Source organism: Culicoides brevitarsis, chromosome 1 (genome assembly GCF_036172545.1).
Source record: "Culicoides brevitarsis isolate CSIRO-B50_1 chromosome 1, AGI_CSIRO_Cbre_v1, whole genome shotgun sequence".
Taxonomy (NCBI): Eukaryota; Metazoa; Arthropoda; class Insecta; order Diptera; family Ceratopogonidae; genus Culicoides; species Culicoides brevitarsis.
This window is the reverse complement of record NC_087085.1, coordinates 45,668,114-45,679,185: the sequence shown is the minus strand read 5'-3', so window position 1 is coordinate 45,679,185 and position 11,072 is coordinate 45,668,114. Positions and strand designations below refer to the sequence as shown.

At 27.5% G+C, this 11,072-nt stretch overlaps 1 protein-coding gene across 1 annotated transcript; it reads left to right on the top strand.

Annotated features, from left to right (window-relative positions):
* Positions 1-4,599: 4,599 nt before the first annotated feature.
* On the top strand, positions 4,600-10,719 carry LOC134837930 (kin of IRRE-like protein 2). Its single transcript, XM_063853327.1, has 8 exons — positions 4,600-4,624; positions 7,500-7,813; positions 9,080-9,226; positions 9,307-9,370; positions 9,570-9,661; positions 9,720-9,755; positions 10,122-10,290; positions 10,351-10,719. The coding sequence occupies exons 1-8, from the start codon at positions 4,600-4,602 to the stop codon at positions 10,566-10,568; spliced, it is 1,065 nt and encodes a 354-aa protein (XP_063709397.1). The 3' UTR covers positions 10,569-10,719.
* The last annotated feature ends 353 nt before the right edge of the window (positions 10,720-11,072 follow it).

The following is an 11,072-nucleotide window of genomic DNA, read 5'->3' as shown; positions in this document are numbered from 1 at the left end:
TTATGAACACAATACCGACAAAAAACACAACAAATTTATTCAAAGAGAATGAAAGCAACAAAAGACATGTCAATAGAATGTTTTTGATGTGTTTGAGATTGGTCATTCATCCGATGTTGATTTTGCTCGACCTTAGATTTCTTTTTTTATGAAAAAAATCTGAAGTTTTGCTTAACATTAATTTTATTAATTTTTTAAAATTATTTTTGAAAAATAAAATCTTTCTGAAATAAGAAAAAAAATCTGAAAAATGTTTTTAGTAAAACTTAAAAAAAATCTAATTTTTCTTCATTTGGTATGAAAAATCTAATTGACAGACATCAAAAAATCCATTCACGTACTTCCAAACATCCCGTTAGTTTTTCTCTTTCAACTAAATAGCACTTCGTTGTATTTTATGATTAAGAATTTAAATTGGATTCTTCGCACATACGAAAAAACACATTCTCCGCACTCATAAATTGCCGAAATTTATCTAATCCGTGTTTGTATTGAGCACTGTAGAGAAAACGTGCGCAACATCTTCGCATGAGCGCTCATGATAATTATCATGAAATAATACGAGTTTCCACAAAAAGTAGGACATTTTTTGCCCGAAATGTAGAAAAAAAAGTGAACATTGAACATTGCTTCCCAATCATCTAATCAGGCACATCATGTACGGAATTAAATGGGGAATACGTGTCATGGTTTTTACTTTTTTTCTCTCTCGCTTTTTTGATAAGCGATTTTTTGTACTTTTCCTTTTTTTTTGAGGGAGGATGAGAAATTTTGTGGAAAAAGTCAGCAATATCCGCAAAAAACATTAACATCGTATATTTAGTGCAATTTTGTTCATTTTTTTTTTGCACCTGATGTTACCAATTTCTGTTTTCAAGTCATGTTTAACCCAGTTCATAAGCTCCAATTTTAATTTCATTTTGGAGTAAATTTTATTTTTTTTTCGACATGTGTCTCAACGTATTTTTCCATAAATCTACTTTAATTGAGTGGCACAGTTTTTTTCCGTTCGTCGCGTCGTTTTCACAGGAAAATGGTAACTAAGTGTTAAGTATTAAATATAATCTTGTTCACCTTGTCAAGGTAACAAATAATCATACAAAATTTACATAAATTACATTTCTTAAAGGAAAATTTGCATAAATCTTATTTATCATCACGGGACTGTCGCGCGACACAGCGAAGAGTATTTTTTGTCGATATTTTAATTTTTTTATAATGGAGGAGGAAAAACGAATTGGATTATGGTAGATTAAAGTACTTAAAAAATAATTTTATTATTGGTTTTTGACGTTTAAAAGTCGTTCAGGAAATATCATGGGAAAAAAGCAGTTAATAACGTTATGAACTAATTGAACAGAATTCAGATGAAATTCCATTAAGGTTTTAAAATTTAGTTTATTGGACAATGTTTAATGTTTTAAAAGCAAACTCAATAATTCTATGAAAAATTCAGAAAGAGCATTTTAAATGAAAACCATTTACAAAAATTGTTTGAAATGACCTTAAAAAAAATTATTTGTTTTAAGCACGTGAAAGTTGCATCAAATCTATAATTTTTCTGAAAAATAAAAAGTTAAATTAATACAAAATTAAGTTTAAAACTTACCTATCATTTTTTTCTTCCAAAAAACGTACTCCATAATTTTCTGAAAAAATCAGAAAGAGCATTTTAAATGAAAACCATTTACAAAAAAAAAAAAAAAATCAATGGAAATCTCTAATACTTTAAAATTTTGTTTGATAAAAAAAATTTTTTCACAAAAGAATTTTAAATGTTAATTTTTATACCAATTTTAATTCCCATAAAACGAATTTTTTTGCAGAAATTTTGGAATTGATTTCCATCGACATTCCGATTTTAATATTTTCATTAAAACCGACATCCTTCATTCATAATTCAAAATTGGGAAACATATTTTCGTCGTCTAGCATGAATTTCAACAACAATTCACAATCCCCGCAAAAACAACGAAATCTCTTGTATTTTTGTAACAACATACATCATAACATACTCACAACTTTTCGGAATATAATATTTATAAATAACAACAATTTTCACCTAGTTTCCCCCGATGATACATAATAAAACCATTTATTTCCACAATAAACATTAAATATACATTTTGCGTGTCTGTTCTCGTGTTCTCGCTTCTACATGAGAGCTGCTGAGCGACGAGAGAGCTGAAGAAGCAACAACAACAACAAAAATAATAATAATAAATGAATTTATGCCTTGTTTGGCAGTGGTCTGTTAAATGTTTTATAATCCCCCCGAAAAATGCATGAACGGATAAATAATTATCATAATTTTAATATTAATTGGAAAGCAAAACTGAAACCATGTTTTGTCAATTAAAACGAAAGTTATTTATGACTTTCATCTGGACTCATGTTAAAACACATTATCATGTTATAAATCTAATTGATGAATTAACTTTCAATTTTAGTGAGAATTAATGGATTAAATTTTATCCGGGAAATTTTTGACACTTAATTTACCACGAAGGACGACGTTTTTTTTGTGTTGGGTGCAAAATAATTGAATTGTGTTCGTTCGTTGCTGTGTTGCAGTCAAGTAGTAATAAAAACTTTTGTTATTATTGAAAATATTACCGGATAGAATTGCTGTCATAAACTTTTCACCCTCCGTTTTTTCACGTTGCGCTGAAAAGAGAACATGAACAACTTTTTTTTGGTTAATAAAGAACGATTTCAACAAATTTACCTTTAAAATTTATGAAAATGCTCAACTTCGTTTCAACTCACGCTAAAGGATAAGTTATAGGCAGAAACGAAGAAACCACTGACACCGCAGAAATTGTGATATGAGTGTTTCGTGTACGCTGTGAAGGAAAAGACAGCAGTGAACAATGATAATTATAAAAGTTTTTGATAATGATAAAAATTAAAGAATTAAATGGAATGTTTAAAAAAGTAGTTCGCTCCGGTTGCATCTTTCTGTGGAATAAAAGGAAATATAAAATGAAAATTATTTTTTTTTTATAAAAAAGAATAAAAAGTTTGAAGAAATTGCTTTTAATGAAAGAAAAGATGCAAAAAAATTAGATGAAAAGAAATTTTAAATAACAAAAGCGTATTTTGTTTAAAATTTAATTTTTTAACATTTTTAATTTTGATGAAAATAAATTTTTATTCAAGCAAAGTTTAAAATATTTAAAAAAATAAATTAAAAGAAACTTTTTAAAGAGCTCAAAAACTTAAATTTTAACTTTTTAAGAGCCTTATGAACAAAAACTTAAGAAATTTCTCTTAAAAGTCATTGAAATAAATTTATTGACTGTTAAAGAAGAGACAAAAATGTTAAATTAGGAGTAAAATCTTTGTGATTTTTATTTTCGTTTTTATGAAATAATGAAAAAAGTTAAAAGTGAATGATTTAAAAACTTTTGAAATTAAACCAAAGACAAGAGCTGTTGATTGTTTCTCATGAATTTCAACAGATATTAATGACATCGATTATGACAATCTCTACAAAGCCATTTAACTTTTCAAAGACGATGATTAATTACCGGAAATTAGAGAAACTTCATTTACGTTGCAATCCCTTTTTGAAATATTGCGCTTTTCATTGCCCTACTCAGTGACATCATAATCGCTTGCTGTACAACGCTAATTAATTTGCACACACATCCAACAAGAGCAAACAAAAAAGGTTAAAATCTTCATTATTTCTCCCATATCGTTAAACATACACGACGTAAAGCAGAAGAGATGCCATGGCACGACATGACACGTGACACATTGTTGAAAGTGATGCTCTCGTCTCATTTGCTTTTTCGTCGTCGTATGCGAACGTCACTAATGGCGGCACACTTGATCTAAAAGTAGAACAATGTTGAGTGTAATTTAAATTGGTTGCACTCCTCCTGCGTTGATGTTGTTGTCTAATTAAAATTGTATGCATGCACATTTTAATGCTCTCAGTTGTTGACATCGTTTTTGTTGATGTGCTTCTCAGGATGTTGTGAGACGAAATACTTACGCAAAAAAAGTTTTTAAAGTTAATATTGTGACAAAAAATAATAAAAGAAAACGGAGTAAATTAGGTTAATAAGTCACATAAAAAAGTTTGTTTTTCAAAAAGAAGAGAAAATTTAGTTAAAAAAGAGATTTAAAGTACATAAAGTCTTCTTTGAAGTTCATTAATTAACAAAATTGTTAGTTTTTGCATAAAAATACAAAAAAGCGGGAAAGAAAAGGCGGGAATTTGATCTACAACAAAATGAAACGCCCTCTGAAGGTCATTTCATGAACTATTTTTACAAGTTTTGTTAAAAAATTATCAATTTTTGCATATTTCTATTCAAGCTTTTGTCAAAAATCAAGTTAAATGGTTCATGAGCATCATGTTGGCCACAATGTAGCCCAACAAGAAAAGCTTTTAATGCAAAAACCACAAACACTTAACTACCAAGTGAGTTGCAAATTTGTTGCCCATGAGCTGAAAAATACTCACATATATTCCAATTTTGCAAAGTCCATTGTCTTTTCCCATTGAGTTACTTTAAATAGAAAATGATAAATTTATGTAAAAAGGATCTTTCTCCATCCATGTTTACAAAATTCATTACAACAATGGCACAGAAAGAAGATGAAGAAGGTACAAGAGGGAGGTAAAAGCTTGCGGCGCATCAACATATCGTTCCTCTGCAGTAAACTCATTGACATGATAAATTTTCTATTGTTATTTTATAAATTGTATATTGCTTACGAGTGCATTGTAGTAGAACAAGGGATACAAGAGAGAGATACAAGTTTACGTGATTGCATAAAGAATTCGAGAGGAATTTGCAGAGAAGATGTTTTCCGGTGTTGCAAAAACTTGCTTGGAATTCAATTTTTGTGTGTTTTTAAAACTTGTTTTGGACACAAAAATGTTAAAAAATACTTCATTTCTTCTTTGTGTGAAATCATTGAAACAACAAAATCACAGTAAAAGCCTGTTACGACGCACTCACATCTGGTAAGAGCCGTCATTCATTCGCAATATATCCTTCTTTTCCTGTTTTCCAAGCACAACTACTTCATCTTTTGAATATGGATTACTACCAAGGTCTGTTTCTGTTTTGTTCTTTTTTTCCTGCTTTTGAATAATTTTCACATTTGCAAAATGATGTTTATGAGTTATTTTATGCTAATATTGCGTTCAGGTCTGGTTACGTAAAAAGGCGAATGTTTCTTGCTGCAGGAAAAACAGAACGATAAAAAGTAGAGAGAGAAAATTTTTAGAGAAAACTTTTATCACAATCTTATCGAACAAAAAACAGAAAAGAAAATCTTTTTATATTATTTTATTGAATGATGATCCTCTCTCTCTGTGCACACACATTCTTATTATTCTCTGTGGTATTTCACTTATTTTGTGTATGAAAAAGTTTTTTTTTTATTAAATATAAAATTGAGCCGTTCATGACCGGTTATTGCATATCATAAAAAACGGAAGAAGAAAATAGAAGTTTACGTTTCGAGAGGAATTTCTTTCATTTTTTTGTGAAAATTATTTGAATAAAAAGTCGCTTCAGGATTTTTTAAAAGTCATTTTTAAATCTGAATTTCATATTTTATAGAAAAAAAAAATTTTTCAAATTAAATATCTAAATTTTTGAAAATTCGAATTTAGTTTTACAAATTTTCGAAAATTCGAAATTAACTTTACAAATTTTCGAAAATTTATTTGAAATGCGCTTTCATTCATTTTTCTTTCGAACAAAAAAGTATTCATTTTTTATTAAAAAATACAAAATTGTCGAGTGATGCACAGCTAAAGGACAATCAAACAAAATTGCGTCTTGTACGAAGAATTTTCATCTAAAATTTATGATCCAAAGATTAAATCTTTCGAGAATTACTGCTGTTTTTGTGTGCTACGTTTTTCTTATTATTTTGCTTTTTTTACCGTATCAAACCGAAAAACTTTTGAAAATAACGCGATGACGGACAGTAAATTACAAAATTTATTACTTGTGAAAGCAAACCGTCGCTTTTGCTGTCACTTTATTGAGTGTTTTATAACCGCCGTCGCCGCGTGCCGACATAAAATCAGGAAATCATTTACCTGTAAAATTGACATTCCCTTCTCAAGTACCTCAAATACGCAGGAAAAAAAGTCAATGTCAATCATGTATTAAGACATTTATTTTATGTTAGCACCTCCGTTCAACTCTTGTCGTTCATCGAGTTTGTTAAATGTTCTCGTACCAATTTTTCTCTGCTTGACAACTTGATGATTTAATTTTGTCTTTTGTGTTGAGGAAGTCTTCTTCTCTTGCTTGATGGATTTTAATACATTATACTTTGAGCTGAGTGTGTGCTGATGAAAAGCTCATCTATCTGTGAAATTGTTAATAATAAATGAATGAGAATTAATCAAAGAGACTTGGAAAGTAATTAAAGTTAAATTATGGAAAATTTTGAATTTTATCTTTTTTATCGTGTGAAATTTTGAGGAAAATTTTCGTTAAAATTGAATTTTTTTTTGAGAGAAAGGTCAAGGTGACACAAAAAAGAACAAGAAAAAAGCCACAAATGATCAAAAAAGATTTATAGCCGAAATAGATTTGCATGCATAAACAAATCAAATTAATGTCTTCTCTTTTATTGGAAAATTTTCCTTCAATAATAATTTATTACATTGCCAATATGCCCATATTCTAATATTATTGCCGCACGATACAAGATACACCGCAACACAGACATATCCTCAAATATTGGCAATGATTGATAATCCCATAGACAAACACACCTCTTGCTACGAGACGAACCATTAAGTTGTGTAAATTCCCCCGAATGTTGTCTTAGACTTGATATTCATCCTTGTTCTATGGGAGAAACAAGAATATTAGGGATTCATGTTAGATCATTAGATTTATTTAAAAAAATATATGAAAAAACATTTTTTTACGACAAATTTGTTTTTTGCTTTTTTATAGTTTTAAAAATTTTTGAAATTGAAAAAATTTGTTAAAATTAAAAAAAATATATTTTTTAGATTTTTTTTTAATTTTATAAAAAAAATATTTTGAGATTTGTTAAAATTTTATAAAAAAAATTATTTTAAGATTTGTTAAAATTTTATAAAAAAATTATTTTATTTTTTAAAATTTTACAAAAAAAAGAAATTTTTTTAAAATTTTTTAAATTTTAGAAAAAAAAATTATTTTAAATATTTTTTTTAAATAAAATTTTAAGATTTGTTAAAATTTTATTTAAAACTATATATTAAAAGATTTGGTTAAAAATTTTATAAAAAAAATTATCTTAAGATTTTTAAAAATTTTATACAAAAATTATTCAAAAAAAAAAATAATTTTTTTTTTTAATTTTTAACTCAACATATAAAATTGAAGAGTTTTTATTTCGCATATTTGAGCAAAAAAATATTTCTGCCATCCCTAATATTAAACACCCGAAGCAAGGCATCGAAATAGTGTGTAATCTATATTAAACCACAAAACATATTTTCTTATCTCTTGCAGATATTACGAACGGAGCGCAATCAATAGGAGGAGGAGGAGGAAACGGCGGAACACACGAGAATAGCAACAATAACCACAACGACTTAGATGCTGGGCCTTACAAAATTCCTACATCCAAAACACATAATAAGCCATTAATATCAACTAATAGCGATAGCAATAATGTCACGACGCAGGATCCCTTCAACCCAGATGCCCGACAATTTGGGAAGAATGAGCCGTATTTCGATGCGTCGACACCCAAAAATGTCACGGCGCTCGTTGGAAAATCCGCCTACATGAATTGCCGCGTGAGGAATTTGGGCAATAAAACTGTAAGTCACACAAAAAAATATAAATCATTTTGATCGGCTTTTCGCTGAATATTTGTTTTGCAAACGCACACAATAAATGCTATAAAAGTGACGCTTTTCATCAATTCATTATATTTTTATGCTTTTGAATGGATGATGATACTTGAAATGAAATGATATGAATTATTGCAAAGAATTCAAGTTTTTCATAAATTTTGTATTTTTTCATTATTTTCGATTAATATTAATCGAACATATATTTTTCGAAAAAAAAAATTTTTTTTTTCATACTTTCATAATTTTTTTAAGGTTTTATATTTTTTTAAAAATTTCTATAATTTGTTTTCATAATTTTTAATATTAAAAAAAATTAAGATTTTGTTTTTTTTTTAAATAAAAAAAAAAAAAAATTCAAAATTTTTTAAGATTTAGTATTTTTTTTTTGTAAGTTAAATTGTAAGTTGAAAAATTTTCAAAAATTAAAATATTTTTTTTTCATAATTTTTGAAAATTCTTTAAGATTTTGTATTAAAAAAAAAATAAATAAATTAAAAATTTTTTTGTCAAAAATAAAAAAAAATTCATATTTTTTTTAAATTTTTGAAGATTTTGGATTTTTTTCAAAAAATTATTTTTTTTTTAAATTAATTTTTTTTTTCAAAAATTCATAATTTTTTTTTAAAAATCAACAAATTTTTATTAAATAAAATTTTAAAAAATTTCCTTTAATTCATAAAATTTGCATATTTTTGATTGCAAAACTTAATTTTTCACAAAATACAAACAAAAAATAATTTTTCATTGATATAGGTCACTGAATATTATTAAATGTGCTCATGATTCATTTTATTCATCAACTGACATGCACTTTACCTTGAGTCAAATTTAAACGACCTTCATTCTGAAAAAAAAAAACAAAAAATTAATCAACTGAAAATTTTTATGTTTTCTTCCAAAAAAAAAAGTCTTTTTTTAAAGTATCAACAAAACCGAGTAAAAAAAATCAGAAAAAATAAAAAAAAATGCCCCGAAAATTCAATTTCTCTCCTTAAATTACCTTAACGCGCGCACAAAATCCGCATAAATCAGTTTTTCCATTTGAGTTTTCCCCAAACCTCTAATCCGTCATTCTGTTCATCTTGCTCCATGTCTGTTCTTGATGGATCACTTTAACAACAACTTGTCTGTAAAAGGAAAACTATTAAATTATAATGAGCTCCATCTCGCTCTCTTGTAAAATATGAACTAACCGCAAAACTTTTTTTTCTTCTTTTCACATGAAAAAAGGTTGCATTTGTTCGTCACAGAGACCTCCATATATTAACTGTTGGAAGTTATACATATACCACAGATCAACGGTTTATAGCAACGCACCACAAAAAAACTGACGAATGGACATTACAAATTAAATGGACACAGAAAAGGGATGCGGGGGTAAAATGAAACTTTTTTTTTAGAATTTTTTTTTTGCATGATGATATTGTTATGTTACATAATATGTTTTTTTTCGAAAGGTCTACGAATGTCAGATATCAACGCAGCCTGCACGTAGTTATTTCATTTACTTGAGTGTTGTTGGTAAGTTCCTGTTTTATTATTACGACGGAAAAGTTTATAATTTTTGCTTCCTCCTTCAACATATGTTCATAAATTCCGTAAAAAAAAAATTAAATTATAACAAAATTGCGGGAAAAAAACATTTTTCGCAATATATTTTAGGTTGAAAAAATTAAATTTTGCTTAAATTATTTTTTTTCTCGTTTTTTCTCTAAAATAGTTCCTACTGCCAGCATTTTAGGCGGACCCGATATATATGTAGACAAGGGAAGCATGATAAATCTCACTTGTACAGTAAAATACAGTTCAGAGGTATGAAAAAAATTATATAATTATGTCTCTTATTTTTAATGTTTGTCTTGTTTTTTAGCCTCCTGCTTATATTTTTTGGTATCATCATGAAGAGGTAATTTTTTAAAAAATTATTTTTTGCTTTTATGTAGGATTGTGACAAAAATAACACGTCATGTTAGTCAGAACGGAGCAAATATGCGAAGATTTCTCAGAAAATTTCATTATAAAAGGATAATATTGTCTCGTAGGAGTGAATTTTTTATTTGATTTTCCAGTCAGTCTGCTTTTGTGCGAAATTGAAACGCAGTTTGATCCATAAAAGACAATAACTCCAAAAATTCACCCCCAAATTTCATCAGAAATGTGTCTAATCAATAGACAGAAATAGAAACCGCTAAAATTTTCGCTTTTATGTCATGCTTCAATTCATTCGCAGTTTAGCCAAATAACTCACTTTATTAAAATTTTCTCATTTCAGGTAGTGAGTTACGATTCTCCGCGTGGCGGCGTATCTGTGATAACAGAAAAGGCAGAAGTAACAACGTCCTATCTCCTCATCCAAAATGCCGATACCGCGGATTCGGGGAAATATATTTGCGCGCCATCGAATGCGGATGTCGCTACTGTGAGAGTTCACGTGTTAAATGGTAAATTAATCATTTTTGACAATAAATTTATTTATAAAAAAAATATTTATTTTTTTGTAGGTGAACAATTGGATTATCAAAAAATAAATAGCGGCGTTGTGAGATGGCCATTGAGCAATTGCATTTATTTAATTTTATTCATTCTGCTAAATATCACGTCGATATTCAATTATCTTGGTGCGGAGATGCCGCATCTGTCACGATCATCATCATCAATGCATCATCAATCAATTAACAGAATTTTACATGTGAATAATATTGACACAGACAACAGGTGATAAATTAATGAATGCGGATTTTTTCTGTTGTTTCGTTAGGGGCGTGCACGAATTTTACTCGTGCATGAGTAAAAAAATTGTAATTAAATCAAATAATTAAAATAAATTGTTTAGATTTCATGCCCAACAAAATTTTTAGAATGAATAAAGTTAAGAGTTAATTGATAGGGCATGGCAACCATCAACAATGCAAAAACTTAATTGAAATCAAACAAGTACGAAAAAACAAGATAATTTAATCAAATCAATATATTTTAATTAAAAATAGTAAAAAAAAAGTTTTTACATGAAAAATGAACATATAAAAAAAAATCTAGCAATAAAATGTAATATAAATGGAAATATTGATCATAGCTTGTAAAATGTAGAAAAGTTAAGATAAAAGTATTGAAAAAAAAAATAAAATGAAAGAAAAAATGTGAATAAATTGGAAAATATTAAAAATTGTTTGAATTTAAATTTTAAAAGAATTTATTTTAATTAAAGAAAATCTTTTTTTAAATA